The sequence below is a fragment of the Agelaius tricolor genome, unplaced genomic scaffold, assembly GCF_023055355.1.
Source record: "Agelaius tricolor isolate 1412-34295 unplaced genomic scaffold, bAgeTri1.0.p SCAF_2, whole genome shotgun sequence".
Taxonomy (NCBI): domain Eukaryota; kingdom Metazoa; phylum Chordata; class Aves; order Passeriformes; family Icteridae; genus Agelaius; species Agelaius tricolor.
The window spans coordinates 39846576-39869316 of record NW_027269262.1 but is presented as its reverse complement, the minus strand read 5'-3'; the positions used below and the strand labels follow the sequence as shown (position 1 = coordinate 39869316).

At 35.6% G+C, this 22741-nt stretch overlaps 1 protein-coding gene across 1 annotated transcript in view; it reads right to left on the bottom strand.

Annotated features, from left to right (window-relative positions):
* Positions 1 to 10739: 10739 nt before the first annotated feature.
* TMX3 (thioredoxin related transmembrane protein 3) overlaps positions 10740 to 22741 on the bottom strand; it is a 29344-nt gene continuing 17342 nt past the window's right edge. Inside the window, exons 11-16 of the mRNA XM_071456532.1 lie at positions 21895 to 21952; positions 21132 to 21185; positions 20767 to 20823; positions 17366 to 17495; positions 15125 to 15193; positions 10740 to 13737 (exon numbers count right to left, since the gene is read on the bottom strand). Of these exons, the coding sequence (XP_071312633.1) occupies positions 13471 to 13737; positions 15125 to 15193; positions 17366 to 17495; positions 20767 to 20823; positions 21132 to 21185; positions 21895 to 21952 (635 nt within the window). The 3' untranslated portion in view covers positions 10740 to 13470. The remainder of the gene's footprint in view (positions 13738 to 15124; positions 15194 to 17365; positions 17496 to 20766; positions 20824 to 21131; positions 21186 to 21894; positions 21953 to 22741) is intronic.

Below are 22741 nucleotides of genomic sequence, written 5' to 3'. Positions count from 1 at the left end.
TAATCTAAACACAACTGGAATAAAAGGCCTTTAAAAAAAAAAAAAGTCATGATAAATTACAAAATATTTGTTATATCAGAAGGGCAAATATGTAGCCAAGTAAGTCATATATGGCACATTTTTGAATCGTTTGATGACTTATTTGCCTATCAATAATTAGTTACTCAACCATTACAAAAGATATAGGAAAAGTGTAATCATAGCTAGTGCACTGCTCAGTCCCCTGGGGATTTTTTCTTTTTTTTCCTATTAGTGAAACAGGCACAGAAAACAAGCATTAAAGTAGAAAACATTGGGGGTCACACAGGGAGTAAAAGTTTTAATTGTCTTTCCAGGAGTTCCTACACAAAAATCATACAGAGCTTATGGTCAGATTGCCAAAGTAGCTAACATTTATGTATTATCAGCATGATGCAGACCTAAGACATGTTTATGAAGAGCATTCAGGCATCTTCATGGATGAGGCTCTTGGCTTCCTTTAAACTGGCATTCCATTCTTTTGGTGAAGAACTGCCTAAATATCTTACATATTGAGCTATTGGGGACTCAGAAAAAGAACTCACACTCTAGCGTTTTGAAGTATATTTGAAAAAAAAGAAGTTGGTAGATGGCTCTAAAAGTTGCGTTTTAGAAGAAAATATAGTGTAAGAGTCCCAGAAATTCAGTACTGTGACAATTCCATAGTGCACCACATACGAAATGTTTCCAGAACAGAGTATCTTCATATTCACATACACATACTAAAGCTGAATAGAATTTGTATGAGGAGAAAGATACTAAATTTAACAAACATCTAAATATAACCCATTTTATTTTGCTGCCTCTGTCCCAAATACAGACTACTGAAGAATACCCCAGCATGGAGAAAAATAACATATTCATGGATGAATCACAACAGTAAAAACAAATGCATGGAGTTACAGCAGTGATGCTTCAGAAAAAAAGAAAAAGAGGGTTGAATTCAGGTTTTTTTTCTTTTCTTTGGTTTGGAAATAGCATCATCATTCACATTTTGTAAGCCCACTTGGAACAGCACAGCAAAGTAATTTTCAAATTTTCACCATTTTAGGTGCATAAGTTTTCTACAGAAAGGTAGTATTTTGGATTACTCAAAAGGCAGCTGAAGTGGGTAATCAAAGCATTTCTGAAAACTTGTTTATAAAAATCATGCAAACGGCTTGCAGCAGATAATTTAGCTCTACATCTAATATTACAACTTTGACTCAATCATAACTTATACACATGGAACTATTTTAGAGCTGAATCAAACCTGTGATTCCTTGTGGCAGTGTAGTCCCTTTTGAGTAGTAGGATTTTTAACTGACAATCATCTTTCTCTTAAATATATATGTTAGAATTTTAAACCAGTTGACCAATTATATAAATTATTTAAACTGCTGACCAATTACTTTCAAACATAAAGCATTAAAAGCCACTTCTGGGTTTTATTGGTTGACTTTAACCAAAGAGTCACAAAGTGACTCTTCTGAGAGCTGGGGATCATGAATGAATGTCAGAACATTGCAAAGAGAAAACATTAAAGGAAAAGACTTTAAAACATTATTATTTGAATTTTCTTTTTTTTTTTTCTTTGCTATGTTTTTTTCCCCCAATTGAATTGCTTTTAAATATTCAATTATATTGCAGTTGCCTTGAGCTAGGAGGACTGGTTGAGGCTCTTGATTATTAAGATCTCACATTAAGAACACACGGATTCAGAGACTTGGTATTTACTTATATTACCATGTTAACAGAGAGAAATGGCTAGAAGATTAGGACTTGAAATTCACAAGCAATTGTCCAGTACTGTCTAAATTTTTGTTAAAAAATGTGAAGTGTTAACTACAGAGATGTTCCCATGGTATTCAAAAGTATTTTTTGGGGTGGGGATGGGGAATCTATATTTTCTTTATTAATCTCCCTAGTAACTGAATCATGTGCTGCTAGAAAATTGAATTATGCAAATGACTGATGGTTATAATCTTTTTTGCTTTTTATTCATTAGTGTGATTTTTTTCCTGAATCTCAGAAGACTTAAAGGATAGATAATTAAATGATGCTTTAATATTGCCCTCATATGAATATATTAAACTGGAAATACATAGATATTAATTTAAATAGGTATTTTATAATTTTTACCTGTGTAACAGTTTCACCTCTGATCTAGGTATAAAATTTTATTTTATTAATGATGAATTTACTCTGAACTTTTATATTTTGTTTCTCATTGGGATTTTCAATTTTAAAGGAAGTTCGATTTTTTCTATGCTTCCACTGTTCACATATAAAGACATTTCATAGCAACTGTGTAGCTATATGGAGTTTATATAACTATAAATTTAGATTATTTACCATTATGCAGCAACTTACTCTAGAAAAGCATTAAGGTGCTGATTGTTAAATGGAATGTAAAAACAATGAGAGTGAAGTATATTAGTTTAGAATTCTGTTTCAACCAGTAGTATTTTAGAAAGTTGAAAGGGAAAGGTTATTTTGCTTTGAAGAATCTGTAGATAAACTTCTGTTTAAGTTACATATTACCTTAGTCTTTTCTCTCCCAGGATCATGGTTCAAATATTTCAAGGAACCACAGTTTACCAGACCTCAACTACATTTCTGCAGAACCAAGTTAATACAATTTTTTTCTGAGAGACTTGGGGTGTGGCATAGCATTAACAGCGCCATAAAAAATTGAACATTTCAGCTCATTGCATCAGACACAGATACTAGAAATTACATTAACTAGCAGTCTGAATCCTAAGAGTTAATGAATACAGGTAAATTAACTTTTGTGATGTTTGGGGGTTGCATTCTACAAGACAGCATTTGCTCAATCATAATTTTTTCTGTTGCATTTCTTTAGGTTGCACAAAAATTTAGGGCTTGCCCAACTAGAAGTTTGCTAACACAATACCACTGTCAAACAACCAATTCACGAAAAAAAAATTACCTTGCAAAAAGGTAATTAACTACAGTGGTAGAAACATTTGAAAAATCTACAGAGATCTTATAGTTCTATTCAAGAATAAAATATTTGGACTAATGTCGAATTATTCTTGTAAGTACTTCACAAGCACTGGTCATATCTCAAACAAGGGAAATGAGATCTTTTCATTCTGAGAGCTGTCCTTGTGGCTTATCAATTGCACAGGACACAGTAGTTTGTTTCTAAGGTAGTCTGCTTCTATCTATGCTAACAAAGAAGAGGAAGGAGTAAAAGGTGTCCATGAGCACACCTTGGCTATTCGAGAATCAGAGCACCATTCCAGCAGCCTGGAAAAACAAAGAACATTAGTTCTGCTCAGTTAAAGTAGTTCTGCTGAGAGAATATCAACTCTTCAACAGTAACCATTGTGTTTTCCACAGACACTGTGCCAGTGCATTAAAATTATTCCCTTCTAGATCATATAATCTCCTTTCTTTAAATTCCAAAACTATAAAAACGAGACAAGGAGTGTCGCAGACATCTTTTGTGAAAATCCTTTTCTTAGGATTTTTCCTGCTGAGAAGCTGAGAAGCTACAGCAACAAAATGTAAACAATGGTTATCTGCTGCTGAGGAATGCATCAGGTGTGTCTGTGATTGGCCCGTCTTGAATGTTTACAATTAATGGCCAACCACAGACCAGAGAGCTTGGACTCTCTGTCCAAGCCATAGACCTTTGTTATTCACTCCATTCTATTCTTAGCTAGCCTTCTGAGAGGAAACCTTTCCTTCTATTTCTTTTTAGTATAGTTATAATGTAATATATATATATTATAAAATAATAAATCAAGCCTTCTGAACATGGAGTCAACATTCTCGTCTCTTCCCTCCTCCAAGAACCCCTGTGAACACTGTCATAAAGGAGGAAAGAAAAAGACTCTGAAGAAAAAAACTGAAAGTCTACATTGCTTTTTAAATCTGGAAAATATATGCTCTGCATACATTTAATTAACAGGATATCAATTGCTGATACGAAGATTAACTATATGAACACCAAGAGTAGCAGATAAGTTTGTTTGTACAATAATCGTGGAAATTAATAAAAGCCTAGGGAGAAAATAGATTGCAAGACCATGTTTATCATCCGAGTTCAAGATAAAGCTAATCAGCAAATGCTTATCTGTATGTTTGAAGGGAAGCCTTAAATCCTGCATTAAGTGCAGCAAAAATTCAAAAGGAGCAAATATAAAATTCTAGTTTTCTAAATATAGGAGTGATATGTGGTAATTCCTAAGCAAAAAGTTCAAAGACAACATGTTTTCTGTACTGCATACAAATCTGTTCAATCTCAAATCTGCAAGTTACCTGGAACAGTTTTAATCTTATTTTAATAATAAAATAGCCCATTATTTTCAACTGAGCCAGTCATAGTTAATGAGCAATACTAGAATGTTGAGCATGTTGGACCACTAAGGAAACAAAATCTTACGAAACAATGTGAGAGGTCACACAGTAGCCTGATTCCTAACTATTTATTGTTACAGTGTTGTCTGTTTCTAATGTATATTTATCCCTGCTATTATATAGGGACAAAAATAATGAGGGATTAAAAAAAAGAAAAAAAAAAGCTTGGGAAAAGGCAGGGGAAACAAGATGGTAAAATAATAGGAATGCAAAATACAAAAAGAGACAAAGAAAATTAGAGCAATGGGAAAAAGAAGTGAAAGAAATCAGAATAAATTGCTAGATATAACAGGCAAATGAACACCTGGTTGAAGAAAGTGGTCTTTTCAGTCATAAAGAGGGGTCAGCACACATCTCTGGCCACTGCTAGTTAAAGGTGCTTTCTGCTTTTCTGTCAAAGAGTATATATATATATATATATATACTAGGAGTATAAAATAAATAATTTTCAGTTCTGTCTCCTCTGCTTCTTCAAGGTTACAACCACATTGTTCTCATCTAACTTGGAAAGTGTTTCCAAAATAAAGCATTTCACAGATTTGAGATTTTCATTTGACCTTCTCTTGCAATAGTCCTTAAATCTATCCAGCTCATAAACCTCTTAGATTCCCATACAGAAAATTATACCAAAAAATTTTGTAATTGCTACGTGCCAGATGGATCAGTCTAGAATTCCTTTATAGGAATAAAGGAATGTTTTTTCTATTCATGAAACAAATTTTTCTTTTAAAATGCGAATCTGAAAATCCTGTTCCTCCTTATAATGTAGCTCCTGCTTCTCTTGGTTATTTGCATAAGTAGTCATGCAAAAATGAAACAGATTGCTGAGTCTGGACTCAGACTTCAGGCCTTTTAAAGGTTTGACATGCACATGCAGAGCTTTAAAGCAGAATTTGTCTACAAATGTGTAACCTAGTGAGTCATCTTATCCCTGTGACAGTGACTCCCCACAGTTATACTCTGTACATCCCACTCTTACCCAGTTACATTCCTTGCAAGATGCATTTTGCTAACATGACAAGGCTTCAGATTTTTCTTCTTCCGTTTTAACTCTCTCCTAGAAAGGAGAAGTTAAGAGACATCACAAACAATTTTATTTCACCACTGAAAGAGGGATCTTGGGATAGCAACTCACAGCTCCTTCATTGTAAGGACATGGCCAAATCACCTTTGGTTTCTGGAGGGAGCAAGTAGAGGGCAAAATAAATATGTAAATCAGCATAGCCAGCTTGTCATGAAATACCATTAAAATGTTTCCCCCTCTGCTGCTTCCTCCAAACTCTTGGTCTCTCATACACTGTCATAATGTTCTGTCCAAGGAGTTGTATTCAACTGGATCACTTCATTGCTCCACTCACAGCACTGCTTTTCCAATAGCTTGCCTGGCCATAATTTGAAGGACAGCCTACAAAGGTATGAGGATAGAAACTCCTTAAGCCAGCACTGTCATTAAAGTTGCAGTATAATGAAACTATGGCCTAAGCAACTCACTTAAAACTGCACTTCACGTCAAAGGAAGATGGCCAGAAACTGAACGTAATGCTCCATGGCATGTCTACACTCTAATTGAAACATGACAGGGCAAATTCACTGCCCAAGGATCCACAGGCACAGACTAACCTCTGTCATGAACTTGCTGTTCCCAAAACAGAGTGGCCTTGGCCTAGCTTCAAACAAGCATGCATGGGCCTCAGCAGAGGAAACAGCCCACAGGCTTTTGTGTCTGCTCACCTCTGCACCTCATGTATTCTTCCTCACCTTATGATACATCATCACAGCAATGCAATGATGACTTTTTGAAGTGTGTGGAGCGTCCTTTCCCCTGTGCCTTCAGATGGCCATTAAAGCTGTCTGCAGCAGCACACATCCTGGTGTCAAAAGCTGGGGCTCCTAAGTCTCTGCTACCACCACTTTTCTGGCTCTTGTTCACTGTGGCCAACTCCTAATTCTTTCTGAAAACCACCATGGGGTGACCCACATGTGTGTGGCACAGGCTACCAAAGCTGCAGTTCACCAGAGATGCTGCTTTGTGCAGTCAACCTCCTGCTCCTGGGAAATGGTGTGAGAAAAGCAACTGGCTTGGAGGTCAGCAGTGCTAATTCACACCAAGGGTCAAGACAGAGGTATCCCTTCTTCCAAAGGGAAGGAGTGAAAAGAACAGCCAGTGCTGTGGAAACTTCCCTTTTTCTTACCAACAAGGTGCATCATATCCTGACACAACCACAGGCTTATTAGCACCCTTTAAAGATGACTGGTATGGTAGAGAAGCATATCATTTCAACATGGATATTACAAGCTTCATTATTTTATTATGTGTTTACTTTACAACTATTTCCTAGCCTCCATTGCAGTTAAACATGAGGAATAGCCTTTGAGATCACCATACCTTTAGCTCTCATTGCAAACTTCATTCTCTTATGAGCTTTGCTGCACATGTCTAGCCAAGATCACACCTTTTAGATGTAGTATGAAATCATGTCAGTACGAAAAATTCCTCCCACCTCATAGCCACCATTTGCAAAACCAAAAGAAGGCTTGCAACTTCTCTTCTTGAGATTGTTTAGATCACAGATAATCAGCTAATCTCCATTAGCTAACACACAATGCCTGAGTTGGATTAATTTTCCTCACATGGCTTGAGACTTTGCAAAGCTAAGTGAGCAACTCAAAGCATTATTTTTAGCATATCTTAGCATTTAAATTTCTGACATCTGAAGCTGAGGCAGCTACAGCCCACAGAAAGAACCCCGTGCCTCTGAATTATGCTTGAATTCCAGGTGCTCTCTGGAAACTAAAACCCAACACAGATTCATATTAATTCACTGACAGCTTTCCTAAGACAGACCACTTGAACTATAACAGCACATATGCAATGTGTAGAAACAGAATGGAACTATGTTCCAGATTGATATCTTCATTTAAATCCTGTCCTAGAAATCAAGTATTACTTACCCTTCCTCTGCTAGAAATCCTTCTATTTTAAATCATGACAGTGTGATACAAGAAGCTCCCAGCTCCTTAAAGATCCAAAAAGGAACTCATATTCTCATATTCTGGCATTTCTGTCTGTCTAAGGAATTGACACAATACTTCTATTTACCTTTTAAAAAATACTACCTCTTCTTCAACCCACTCCAAAACACTGTTGATCTTACCTCACAGTAGTATCAGATAAATCTTAAGTTAACACCACAATATATTGAACCATCTCTTGTAACCCACAGCATTTTTGGATGGAATTGAAGCATTTGGAGATTTCATAAATGAGCCATGAAGATTAAAAAAATGTAATCCTTCTGCATTTGTTTTTAAAAAAGGTATTTTTAAAAGATAGGAAAGCAAAAGATATGTACCGTGACAATACCATGTCAAGGTTTAGCTCAATTTTCAAGTGTTTATTTCCATAAAGCACAATTTTGCATGAAGGCACAGCATAATTTATAATTATTTTATCCACCAGGAGCCAGACACAGCTTTTAGATGTTAAATGTGCTGACAGCAGTTTATCTCCTCCTCCATCTTAGAAGCAACTAATGCATTGTCAAGGGCTTGTCTGGGCCAACAAGTATTTCTCCCATCTTCTGCAGGAAATACCCTTAAATTTAATTTTCATATTGACTGAAAAGAAGGAAGCCTTACCTTTCTTCCACTTTATATAAAGAAGATCTCTTTGTTTCACAGTAGAATTTTATTCCTAGAAACTCTGTATTTCTCTACAGACCATCTAGACCCTTTCAGAGGCAGTCTACCATAGGAGCACCGTTTTGCTGAAGCATCTCCTGTTCTACCAGATGTTCTGTTCAGAAAGTAATTCTGATATTTGAAGATTTAACAGTTTGTTGACAAAAAAATCTCAAAAATTTCTTACAAAAACACTCTGATATTTTGATAGTGGTATCTGTACAGGGATTTAATTTTATTTCAGCTTTAGTCTGCTTTCAGAAAATGTTACTGAGTAGATTATAATATCCACCTGAGGACAACAGGCTATGTTTAGTGAATTTTCTGATCCTGCAAGAAGCACTAAGGAGAAGTGGCTCAACTGGCCCAGTATGCAAAGCTAAGATCAAAAAAGATGTATTTTACAAAAGCAAAGAGGAAATGAACAAAATTATCCAGTGGCCATCCAAATCACCAGTCTGCATTGCAATTTTTCAAGTACAGTATGCTGTCACAATACTCAAACAAATGCTTTCATAAAAGCATGCTAAGGAAAAAAAAGATTTACAGAAAAGTTACAGTCAGTTCCAAGCAAAAATGACTCAATGACAAAAGAAAAAAGAATTACTTTGCAGGGGATTAAAGACTTAGGTACTGAAGTCATAAAGTCTTTTTGTTTTCTCTTAGTGTTGTGACAAAGTTTTAACGGTCTATGAACAGCATTTTGTCTATTTTAGATTAAGAGTCAACATTTGCTATTCAAGTAAAGAGAATAAAATTGCAGCCACTATTGCAATATTTGTATTTTTTTTAATTTAGAAAAACCAAAGTCACTTCTTTAAGATGAAAATACACGTCCTACATTATTGATTAGATCTTTAATTCCTGAAAGCATTAAGACTACAAGTTGCCACCTTAGCACAAATTTAAGTATTCTACAAATTGTCATTCCTTTAAAGTAGAGGTGTAGCAACCAAAGACAAAAGAGAGCTGGGGTTCGGGTCTTGTTTTGAACAAATGATGACCATTAAAGGATCTTGAGAAACCTGGGGTGTACATTTCTGTGGAGAAACAGTAAAAACTTCCACAAATAACCTTGATTTGGTAGTAATGTTACTCGTGGCATGGCAGGCAAATTTATCAGGCAAAGGCTCTCTGCACAGTAAGTAGAGAATAGAAGATTTCTTTTGGAAGGAATTAAATGCATACCAGTGGGAGTTTATGTTAAACATAGCTCATAGCCCAAGACACTGGTATGAAAACATATGGCCCTCCTTCATTCCTTTCTCCTATTCCATTTTCATGCCCTTCATGTGTAAGCCATAGAGCTTAGCAAAGCTTCCATCTCTTAACTCAAGACAGCCTAAAACCACCCAACATTTTGGCCAGGACAGTCATCAACCCAGATGAAGTCTACGCCAATCTTGCAACTGAACTACAAAGCAACTCTATTCCTCTCACTAGTAATTCCCTTAGAGGTTTCCTTGCTTCTCTTCAAAGGTTTTATTGCTGAATATTATTATTGCCACAATTCTCCATTCAAAAATGCTTTATGTAAAATGCTTGTAGTCTGTGTATCCTTGCTATTCCTGCATTTTTCTCTACTCAGTGTATAAGCAGAAGGAAGTTTGCTAGCAACAGGAGAGTTCACATCAGCTGCTAAATGGTGCTTTATGTCAGCAAACTGTATATATTCATAGTATTACCTTAAAATGGTTAAAATTTCAGAAATCAGAGAATTGTTTCAGGAACACGTACACTGCCTAGACAGCTTAGGAAAACCTCCCAGGAGCCCAACAAAGCATTCAGCACAAAACTGTCAAAATTGTCTTTGTTGGTTCCAGCAATATCAGGTGCCAGAGCTCAGTGTGATTCGATCTGTTAGAGATGTGCTCAGGGATGGGAACAGAGCTGCAGAAAGTGGCTTTGCTCCCCGAGAAGATTTGAGAGCCAGTACCAGTCTGGCACAGGATAATACAGCCTGACATATACGTAGTCTCAGGAGATTTCAACAGCTTAATGGAAATACATTCTGGTTTTGCACCCTTTTCACTGACCTGAGCTTTTGGCTGTCCACAGAACAATCCTCCACCCTCCCACTCCTCCAAATACAATTGCTTCTCCAAACATGCTGACACAAGAGGAATAAGGTAAATTAGTTCTGGACCAAAACAGAGCAAGCTGAACCTTTTGCTTAAGTACTTCATGAGAATTAAGCACTTTTGTGCCATCTTCATCACATCAGATGTCTGAGAGTGCCATCCTCCCGTCCTCTGGGCAGTGAGCACCACAGTGTGGACAAGAGCTGTTAAAGCAGCCCAGGCAAACAATGAAGCAGCATGAGACTGAGCACGTCCAAGTGCCAGGACTACTCAAGTGCTTCCAGAAGGAAATGTAAGCTAGGACAGGCTGACTCAGGTTCCCTTTGCTACAGAAACTCCTGTAGGTCTGGTATTTTAAAACTGCTTTTTTGGAGATTCATTTGTGTTATACTGCTAGAGTGCTCACTAAATCACAGAAAAGCAAATATAAACTCCTACCTCTAGAGTATTTTTAAAATCCTGCAGAATAACAGCTGCATTTCTGCACTGAATGACTGGGGGCCTAAAGTACAAACATCCCAGGAAACAGCCTCCTACACAACATGTAACATCTAAGCTTGACACTAAATTAATCCAAAGGAAACAAGCTCTTTTAAGTCCTTTTTATTACAGAAAAACAAAAGGCTTACACTTGACTTAAAAAAGCAGCATTATTTTATGAATCCAAAGTTATTACAGTGAAGTTGCTTTAAGAAACCTCTAGAGACTGAAGAAAAGAAATAAAATGCCCCTCCTGAGACAGCATTCTAGATTACTTGAGTGACCACAGCAAACACCTAATTTCACATCACTTCTGACACCCAGTATATGACCTGTCCCCCTTTTTTTCTCCCCAAGACTTGTTCAATGTAGCTGGGGGAAGGATTTGATGAAAACAGCAGTACATTTCAGGTCTAATTTTCAACAGTTCAGTACACATCTGATGGATATTAGAGTTCAGAAGTGACTGACACACAGGCTTTCCTCCTAACTCCAGCTATTAAGTGCTACAGTTTGAACAGATCCCAGTGTGATCCATTTCTACCACAGTATTTATCATTATTCAGGTCCACATCTCAGAATACTTCACAGCTAGTCAACTGGCTACTACTGACTATAAACACAAACAAAAATAACCACAAAAAAAGAAGGCTCCACATTGAAACAGTTCAGCAGCAGAACTCAAGCTTTTTTTTTCTTTTCATTACACTCCAGAGAAAGAACAGCACGGTTCCAGTGACCACGTCAGGTTTTTTATTAAGTCAAATGCTGCAGGTTTCCAGCCTGAGCCAACATTAAATATGCAACTGATCTGTACTGAAATCTTAAGAAAAGAGACAAAGAAAACATACTACTGCTTTAATAGTCCTACATTTTGACTAATCAGCACCGAGTTGTGCAGAAGTCCAAAGAAATTTACAAGTTTTTCATTAAGTGATTTTTAAAATTTTTTTCAATAAACTGCTCAGGAGCTCAATGCCATTAAAAAAAAAAAACAACCTTTCTAAACACATTTTTAAGCACCTATTCCTCATGTATATGCTAAACCTACACCTCCTAAAGGTTCTACCAAAAAATAAAACCTCAACAAAAAGCAAGAAAACTAAAGTCACTATGTACAATTGGCTATAATGAAAAAAATGAAAAAAAGGCAATTCATAGAAAGAAAACAGAAAATACATAAAAAATGGGAAAAAACCGTATCAGATACCTGCTACTCAGTGTTCTATGACCACACTTATAATCTTTCCTTCAAAAAGGAAAAGGTTTGTATTCATAATCAGACATGGAATTTTTTTAAAAAAATTCCTAATCTCTTTACATGTTGTTTATACTGTTTGATAATCAAAATCTTTCAAGTCAGAGATCTACTTAAGGTACTCTGCATGGCAACCTGAAGCCAGCTGTTACCAAGCTACTTAAACAGAAGAAACAAGTTTCTTTCCCACAGGGAAAAAGAATGCAATACATTTTCCCTGGTTATAATTCTACAGCATCATCAAATTTACTCAAACATAGAACTTGTCTATTTAAGCTTACTCATGGTTACTACTTAAAATTCCTTAAATTAGTGCTGTAGCACTAAATAGCAATTTCTTATGTGATCAAGCTGCCTTATAGGAGGACATAATATTTTGTATTATACAGTAATATACCCTTAAAAAAAAAGAGAGAAATTAAATGAAAAAACCCAGCATGAATAGTTTGAGGTGGAGTAATATAAGTTTTGTTTTTGTGGTACTTTTCATGGCAGTGATGCCAAAGGCTGCTTTATAGCTTACCATTGGAGAGTTTTAGCCCTGGACACAAATTAGTCCTTTTTGCAGTCACAGGTTTGTATTAAAAGTGGCTTTTATGATGAAACTGGTAACAAACATGCTTTATACTGATCAATCTTTATCGATGTTTAATAGTAAGCTTCATTAACTCCCTCCTTCAGAGTAGGTAACAGTCTCAAACAAAACTGCCTATCTCAAAGATTTATAACAATCTCAAGTATACACTGTAAAATAAATAAACACCATTCAAAAAGCTTGTCATTAGAGAATTATACAAATAGTCAGAAGGTGTTCATATTGATGTCTTCCTTTATCAAGCTGTGTTGTGGATTCAGAAATCTTACAGATCTTTTGCACTCTAAGTGTGCAAGCACTCACAGAAAGTAATTACCAGGCAATCATGTTCTTAACATAATTTTCCAATATTTTTAGCTGCTAGAGCACTAATAAACAGCATGTAATTCCCATATTCTATATCTAGTAAACATTCTTGACTGCTATGGTAGAATGGTCCTCCAATTCTCAAAAATTTACATTTAATTTGAGGAAATAGAAAAGTTTGTTGTTTTGGTTTGGTTTTTCTTTTCCCATACTAATGTGCGACAGGTAGAACATGTGACTTCTTAGGAAACTTTTAAGTTGTCCTCAGCTATCAGGCTCTGAAACACTTTACAGCTCTCTTAGCTTTTCCTTGTTTTCAGCATTAATTTTATATGATTCAGTGCATAGCTGGGCTATATTAGTAGCAGTTCATCACATATAGTAAGGTCAAGTAACATTATCTCTGTTTTGGAAATGAACAATTCAAAACTCTTACAAAAATGGTATAGAACTGTACCTGAACATTTCTTCAGTTTAAATTGCTCTTTGTTAATCTACTAAGGACAATTAAGAGAATATCCATTTTTTTCTGTCAATTTCTGAGAAAATGTGAATACATGCAAGTCAAAACTACCATTATGCAGATAAAACGATCCTCTTTCATGAAGATAACCAATAAATGACAACTGCCAATAAATAAGTCTATTTGGAAATTCTAGAGAATTCTCTTGCTAAACAAGTTAGTCTTTTTTCTTTTCCATAATGTCTTTCTGTTTAAGCTCTCCATCTGAAAGTTCTGTGTATTTTCCATTCTTTTCCTCCTCTTGTTCTTCCTCACTGCCTTCATCTGTGAGCTCTCGATCACCACTTTCTTTTTTGGCTCCCTCATGCTCAAATACCTCTCCCTCTGTATCAGCTGTGCAGATTCCGTAACACATGATGCTGATGACCCCCAGGGGTAACCCAAAGAGAAAGCATCCCAGCAGTGGTGAACTCTTGAACACAGACTGTTGAAATAGAAAGTAAAAACCACTTTCAGTAAATGTAGAAAGTTACTTCTCTTATCACTCTGTGTATTTATTCAAAAAACATCCAAAATGAAAATCAGTGTTTTTTAGAGGGACCAAGGAATCAACTAGGTTGGAAAAGACCTTTCAGATCGTCAAGTCCAACCTATGACATAACACCACCAACAAAAGCACAGCACCAAGTGCCACATCCAGTCTTTTATTAAACATCTACAGGGATGGTGAGTCCCATCACATCCCTAGGCAGCCCATTCCAATGCCCAATCACCCTTTCTCTGTCAACAACCTCTTCCTAATATCCAACCTAAACCTTCCCTGGCTCAACTCAAGACTGCGTGCCCTTGTCCTAATGGATGTGTTATTTTGATTTTTCTGCTTGTTTGGTTTGGGTTTTGGGTTTTATTATTGCTGTTGCTTTGTGGGTTTTTTTTTTAATAAGGTATGTCTGTTTGCTTTCTTCTGTAAAAATGGCAAGGAGTCCTCAACTTGAGCAATTTCTACTATAAATTCATAAAAAATGACACAAGTTCAGTATTACAATATTGCATTGGGATAGTTAATGTTTACATGCCAACTGCATATCCTATGCATTCTTTGAAGTTTTAGAAACAATTGTTCTAAGAGCATTAAAATCCACTTTGAAGAAAAAAGTTTCATCTCTTATTTTTGTCTTCTTGTCAAAAATTAGTCTGCAGAAAAATTCTAGAGAGCTTCCTGTTGAGGGGTAGCCTAATGGCACAGGAAGAAGGACCAATGGTTTCAGAAACTGGTGGCTAAACACTTTACCTTCACAGAAGTTTGGAAGCCACTCATTTAGAAGTAAGTGAATTTCAACTTAAATTCACAGCATAGGTTTATTTGATTATGTAGGACAAGAGAAAAAATGGATTTGTGTACATCTTCCCAACAAAATTTTGTTAAGCATAATTAACTTATGAGAAAGATAGTAAAAATGTTTGCTTTAAAACTACACAAAGAGTAGTATTTAATCCCTTCTGCTCGAAGTAATTAAACAAAAATGCAACATTCCTTAGAACAGTGAAGTGGTACCAATTTCAGGTAAGGATGTCAAAAGGGTCAAAGAAATGACCTTGAATTCTCTCTGTTCTATCCCTTAAAATACATGTCAGGCATACAGAAAAGCAGTGAAAAATGAAGAAACTAAGATATGTTGAATATTTATCACACATATTAAAAAATCTAATCAAGAATTTTATTTGGCTTAAACCCATACATATACCTATAATATATACACAATATATACAATATAAAACAACTCGTATAAAAAATATTTTTAAAACCCTCTGAAAGTATTTGTATCCTGATTGACAAGGACACCATCTAATTCAATGAAAATAAAACTTACCACTATAGTAGACTTGGCATCATAGATTATTCTCTTGATTCGTTGCAGAAGTCCATCACCACCCTGTGCCTGAAATTTCAAATGGAACCATGTCAAAACTGCTGACACTTTTCAGTTATGATTCCAAAAGTTCATTCTTCAGACCTTGCAATCTTAAGTCCCTTTAGAAGGAAATGAAAAGTAATTATTCTTATATCTCATGATGCCCAGACACTCCCACTTGCCAAGCTTGGACAAAGATTATTCAGCAGTCTCATGAAAAGGTCTCTCACAATTGTTTTAAACAATCTGTGCCAACTTAGACAGTGGGCTGACACTCTCTCTCCTATGATAAAGAAAAACTAACAAAAACGAGCAACTGTCTCATGTAACAATGGTAAAACTGCAGAGCTCTTCTGAACTTTCCTGCAGTTGTTGAATATCCACTTATGGATTACAACAGCACAGTTAGAAACATCTAAGAACTAAGCAAAGAGAAGATATGAACGTGTAATAAATAAAACCTGTGTCAAGCAATGACAGGCTATACCTACACTGCCCCCTATTTCAGCAGTGTCCAAAACAACTACATGAACCAGAAGGCAGTCTATCTGCTCAACAAGACTGGTTTTCACCTTCCTTGGTAGCCAGAGAAACAAACTCGTATTTGGAAGTCAACTCATCAGCACATGATCTGACCAAAAACCCCCCAAACAGCAAAAGAAGTCCACAAAGATGACTCGCAAAAAGTTACCTATAGACTCTTAGAGAGTAACAGTATCATCCAGGTGAATAATCCAACACTTCCCAAGGAAGAGAAGGGGGAAAGCCAGACTGCTCAGAAACTTCTCTCTGGTTCAGAAAGTCTGCATCCTATTAGTTGTTTACCAGCATACTTTGAAGACTCTCATTCCTCAAGAGCTGCACAATTTCTTGGGCAGAGAATGCAGCCAAAGTAGCTCAATTTTATGTCTACAGACACCTTAAATATAGACAGCTTAAATGAAGTCAGATCCTGTATTTTTGTATTGTACAGAGATGTGAATTTAGACTGACCTTTAATCACTCTAGCTGAGATACTGCAAACAAAAGATAGAAAGACCTAACTGACAATACAGCAACAAACACGAGGCATCACAAATGATTCTTCTCTAAGTAAAAAAAACCAAACAGACAGAAACCAATTACATTTGTTGTTTCAACCAGGAAGAGACATACAATTAGAGTCTAATTGATGCTGATAACTCAATGCACTTAAAAACCATTTAAAAAGCGAGAACTCAAGAACAAAGAACCACCAAGTTATAGCAATACCCCTCACACTGCAATGGAAAGCATGGCCAGTAAAGTCCTGAACAGCACATAAATCCACCTACACCATGTTCTACAAAAACATGGCAGATTAAATAAACAGAAATAAACCCCATATAGCAAATATCTTGTGCATTATTTGCCATTACCAGCCAATGACCTAAAACTGCCAGCATAAAGTAAAGTGGGATTCAGCTAACACAGGAAGCACTCAATATACAGCCAATTGGGGTTTAAACCAAAAACAGGCTTCTCCCAGCAGGCAGCCAAATTATTAACTATCAGTTGCCCTTCATGGCAAAGTCTTCTTTCCCCAGAAGCACAAATGAAAGTTCTGCTCCATGACCTCCTTCCTCATCCACACAACATAGCTTTCTGCTCAACTTACAGTACACTGAGGAAATAGATACCCAAAAATATCCAAGTCATCAATTCCAATTAACTTTGCTGTTTTAACAAAAGACAGCTCTTTTTAAGTTTTAGAGCAGAGAGGAGTAAGCTTGTGTCCATTTCTAACATCCAAAGCAAGTATAATACTGGTTTTTTGACTCTGAAGTTGTAATTCCTCCAGCTATTTGATTTATTAATTTTCCACCCAAAAGACAGGGTGCAGTTCCATTATGCACTATCATTCAAAATTTTAAACAAATGCATTTAATGCAAACCAGGAGATGAATAAAAATCTCTCCATTTACAACTGCACCAGTAAAAGGAATATCAAAAGAAGCTGTCTACCATTATGCTATAAACAAAAGAAAGCTTGCTTTGTAAACATGAAACAGCATGACTGCAGAATTTACAATCCCATATTCAGTGACAGCCCCCAAGACAGTAAGACAGGATAGGAATATTAAACACACGCATAAATATCAGAGTAACAAATTTTCCTTACTTTAGCATCTAAGGAAATAAACATTAACCAATATATTCCAAGCCACTAAGAAGACTTACTTCAGCTGTACCATCCAGGATATTGTTAATAAACTGAACCATGTCTTCTGTGCTCTCAATGTGCCTATCTGGTAGAAAATATTGCTGATTGGAGGTATTCAATACAACAATAGTAGGGATTGTCAAGTCACTGGAAACATAAAAGAGACAGTTGATCTATTTAAACAACTACCATATAAAATATTCCAATTCAAGTAATCCCTACATTATTTCAAAAGGGAATCTATTAATCTTCATATGTGCTCTTCGTAGTAATTCTTTAAAAACAAGAAAGCAAGAGAAAAGGTATGGCATGGTATGGTATAGACATGAATGGTATGGGCACATTTCTCATTAATATTGCTTTCCTTCACATCTGTGTCAGTGACACTATTGAAGCTTAAAGCATTTTACATACCCAGAGCAACAGAAAATCAGGTACCTTATGACTTTCCAAATAGTAAGAGATCACAAATAGCAGCCTTGTATATGAAATACATTAAGTATTTAAGTTAACAAAGGCAGAAGTGTAACTCAAAAATTTAATCCCACACAACCATTGTCTAACTGATCACCTTTACCAATTAACATCTGCTGGTCAAGTTGAAAGAAGAAACCATGCCAAGCACAGCTTTTCTACAGCTCTTTTAGATATGGTTTATAAGGAACAGAGTTTTTAAAGAATTATTACTCAGCAGTTAACCTTCATGTGCATGTGCACATACATCATAATTGGAAAGAAAAAAAATGTTAGAAATTATCTCTGGACACAAACCAGTTTAATCTTCTCTTCTGTTTGCTATAGCACTAAATTCAAAATAAGATCAGGTTAAGAAATTTTAATACTGCAAAAGTACACTGTTCAAAAAGAAAGATTTAAATATATTAAACACGTTTAAGATTTATCAATCTCACCAAGTCTTTATCAATTTTCTATAACTCTGTCAGCAATGAATTCAAGTACTTCCTTCACAGTAGAAGCAATTCAAACCTTGTTTTTCTATGTTTTCACCCTTGTCTAATAGTGTCTTATCCACGTACATTTGCAATACATGTAAAATTGATGATGATTTCAGTCTTATCTCTGGCTATCGATTCATAGTAATTTATTTAAAGAAAATACTGGTTATTTACTCAATATGTCCATTTTTATGTGGAGTCACTGAAATCATCCTAAATTTTCTCTCACATTTTTAGGTGGGCCTTTTGGTTTTGATTTTAATTCAAATGCAAACTTAAAAGTGAAAAAGTTTAATTATATATGATAATTTTCTGAACTTCTAGAAAGCTGAATACTTAAAGATTTAAGGTGCAGACTCTCTTCCCAGTACTGAAGCTGAAACCATGGTGACACCTCAAAAACCATAAGGGCAATTACAAGGATAGCAAAATAATGCCATTCTTTAAATGGAAATTTAGAAAAAACAACCAAATAACACAACTTTGTACACCAAGGCAATCTGCAACCTAGGAGTCAATAAATACAACATTTCCCCTTGAAATTTTTATTCTTTTCTAACTAGGGACCTAAGTAGAAGGCCCGCTAACCAAGTCACTGTTTTTGCAAGCGTCTGGTAAAAGTTCCCAATTCCTGCCAAAAAATGTCCTTCCAGCAAAACAGAACAAGTTTTATTAACTAGGTGCAGTGTTTCTGTTGCATTTAACAGTCTGGTAACTGATGTTCTTGGAGTTGGTTGTAGAGCAGCTGAAAGGTAACCTCCATGTACAGATTCTTTATGCTACACAAAAATTCACAAAAGCACATTTAATGTGTTACTTTCAAGAGCAGAGGAGAGTTCTACATATACCTATAGCTGATAGTAATATTATACACCTTAGCTCATAAAAAGCTGTATTTTTGCTTTCAATAAAATACTGAAAAGCATTTTTAAGTAAAATTTTAGATAAAATTATGTATTTTAATTAAAATACATAATATTCTGATTTATTCTTTTGTGCATAATTCTTGCAATGCACAAAATTATTATTACTATTATTATTATGGGTCTTATTCTATCCCCAGAAATCATACAATATTTTGTCCTTTGTAAAGAAAACAGAATTTGTTCCGATGTGCATCTAGCACAGTAAAATGTGGTTTGCAATACATTTCTCATTATTTAGATTTTTTCTCTTTCTACTTGCTGCCACCTGGTGACAAACTGAAGCACTTGCAATACTTTTTTTTTAACTCGAATTATTCATGTAGCCACATGAAAAACCACTACTTTGAACATAATTTGCTGCATTCTTTCACAAATTCCTACTCATGCTTGAAAGGTATACACTGGGTTTAGAAAATAATTAAAAACCAGTGAGTACTTGAACCAGAACTTTCCATATACTACAAATAATAAAATCAGGCATTTTGCAGATTCAGTGAAACAAACGAGCTGAACAGACCTTGCCACTAGATCACTACCACTCCAAGTTCTGTCTTTTTTCCCTTAATTTCCTTCCTCCTAAGTATCTCATCTCCCTCCCCTACTTCTCTGCACATCTGTGCTGGTACTCAGCAGAGTAGAAGGGAAAAACGTTGTTGAATCAGCAAAATAACTTCCCTACTTGCTCAGACAAAAAACCAGACACTTTACTGACAGATAAACAGGATGGAAGAGCTCAGCAGACAGACATAAGAGCCTGCACAGGAGAAGCAATTAAGCAAGTGAGGAAAGTCTCACTTTTGGCAATTATAAAGCACTGGCTCAATCAAATCACATAATTTTAATGGAGAGACAGTTGTTTTTAAAGCAGGTGTTAATCTACAGATGTTCTACAGAAATCCAGACCTTGTGCTTTTGGATCCCTATGAAGCTCCTATAATCTTTAGGGATCATGAACACATGTTTAATAATGTTGTGATCCTTGACAAATGGATTTGGAAAACTTACAGACTGACTCCTGGTTTTTGTTTCTTTCAGACCTCCAAAGGCCAGAGGAGAAGAAGTAGTGAACTACAAAACCAAGCAACTCAACTCTCTAATTATGCATTTTTTTGAAAAGGATCATAGTAAGGGCAACTGTCAAGCATCTTGTTAAACCACTTATATATTTCAAAATATACCATGTACATATCAAGTGCAGACAGCATCTTCCATGCATTCTATGCTTCTCTGCTGAGGTGCGTTTCTATGCACGTCATAAAAATACATTAAGAAAGAAAGCCTCACAACTCTAACAGTAATTTAACAAAGTTGACCTAAAAGATAAGCTTTTTCAATCAGCATTATCAGTAAGCCAAACATCTAACATTAAATTATATATTTATACCATTTAATTTAACAATTAATTGATACTACAGCCCAGGCTGAATTCTGATGACAGTGGGTTTTTTTAAGTCATGAAAGCCAAGAACTTTCTGTAAGATTATTATCAATTAAATACATTTGGTAGAAAGAAAATTCAAATAAGAATTTACTTACTCCATTAGTAAACTATTAATGTAATCATTTCCATCCATATGGCCAAACTGGAAATCCCTGAAAGAGAAGCAGTTAAAAATAAAATGAAAAAGAAAACACAATAGTGGGTTTCAGCAAAAGCTCTCCATTAATATTTTTCCTATAACTGAAAATGAGAGCACACACTTAGAAATGTAATTCAAAAGAAGTGATGCTCTAGAACACAGCACTATGAAACACAGTTAGTGAAATGGTTTAAATATCAGAATAAAAATATAAAAGCACACACTGTAACGTTTTTCACTTAGGAAAAAATAAGTGGCTGCTGTGTTAGAAAGATTAATGCAGAAGAAGCATTAAAACATCAGAGTCCCATGTGTGTCTACCTGTGAAAGTGATCCCGATAATCTCTGGCAACTTCCTGAATAATAGACTTTAATCTGAAAGGAAAAAAATTGGCATGAATATCCAGGATAAACTTCTTCTAAATACAAATAATAAACATTGAGATTTCCCCAGTAAGCAGCAATTCGTACCTCATCACCAACAAGGACTATCAAAAAATACCTTGTTCATCTTGCTTAGTTCCTAAAGGTTGAAAATAGCATACACAGTATTTGAACAGTATTTTTCGAGTCTGTATATGCAACCAGAATGGGACGAGGGAAGGTCTTGTTCCTCTCAGCCTCTTTGGCAAACTCCAACCCCAGCAAAAACATCCCTTGTTTAAAGTTCCACAGACAACTAATATATAAGCATCACTAGCTTAATTTTCAATTTGAGTGAACTAAAGCACAGTCATTTGTTTAAACTCACTGAGTTCATCTCAAAGTCATCAGAACTCAAGCACTTTTGTCTTTGTTTAAAAGGTGACACAACAGCTTTTAAAAGCTATGACATCATCATTTGCTCCTGTGATCCCATTAACAAATGGCAGAAGGGTGATACAGGAACTCCCACCATCTCAGTGAACTCACCTGCACTTCAACCAAGCCATAAATTAAGTAAAATTAGTTCACTAAGTCAGAACATTTACAAGTTTAACCCACTCATTTAACCTATATTTCTCAATATTTAAGCAACTTCCAAACTTCCCTATGTCATACCAGCACATCTCTCCCATAGTGTCACCAATACTTAATTCTGTACCTGGTATGTTCCACTGAAGAGTTTTTATCATCAATGACTGCGATAGCCACAAGTTTTCCTAAAATAAGGAATAAAATTCTTGAAACCATTTAAAAAGAAACACACATTCTCCAATGGGAAATATGTCAACTTAGAAGATCAGGTACTTTCCAGGGACAGGAATTAGTTTTTAAGTATAAACAAGAATCACAGCTAAAGAGCCTCTTCAAGCTGATCAAGCTGTGGTCTTAAAGCTACTGAAAATAAATAAATTAAGATGGAGCTCAATGCTACACCACTGGCATTGCATGAAAATGCAATATAGAAAGAAGTTCCATAGAAAGAAGTTAAAAGGGAGAAAATGCAGATAAAAAATTATTTCCTACTCAAGCTGTGTATTTGCATACACCTAAATATGAGGCTACGGAGACCTGTATTATACAGCAGCAATTACAAACTGATTGTAAGTGATTAAATCACTATTGTATGGATTTAATAACAATTATTTTTCATACTGTTGTGAGCATTAAGGGGAAAAAAATTGGAAAACGTACTGGCAGAGCCCAAAATTCATGACATCAGAAACACAATTTAGTTCACAGCCCTCTGTCAGATGAGCTTAAAGGTCAACACCAGAATATACCAATCTCTTCAAGATTTACTTTGTGAAGTTTTTCTGATTAAAAGAAAAAAAACCCTCCAAACGCAAGGAGTAGAATGGTCAATCAGATAAAAGTACGTTTAAAAAGCTGGCCAAGGTTTCTCCAGATCAAGCCCTTGCAGTTAGGAAAGCAGAACTGTTAACAGTGCAGTCAGTCATCAACCAGATTAACCCAAGGCTCCAGAGGGCTGATTTTTCAGTTCTCTC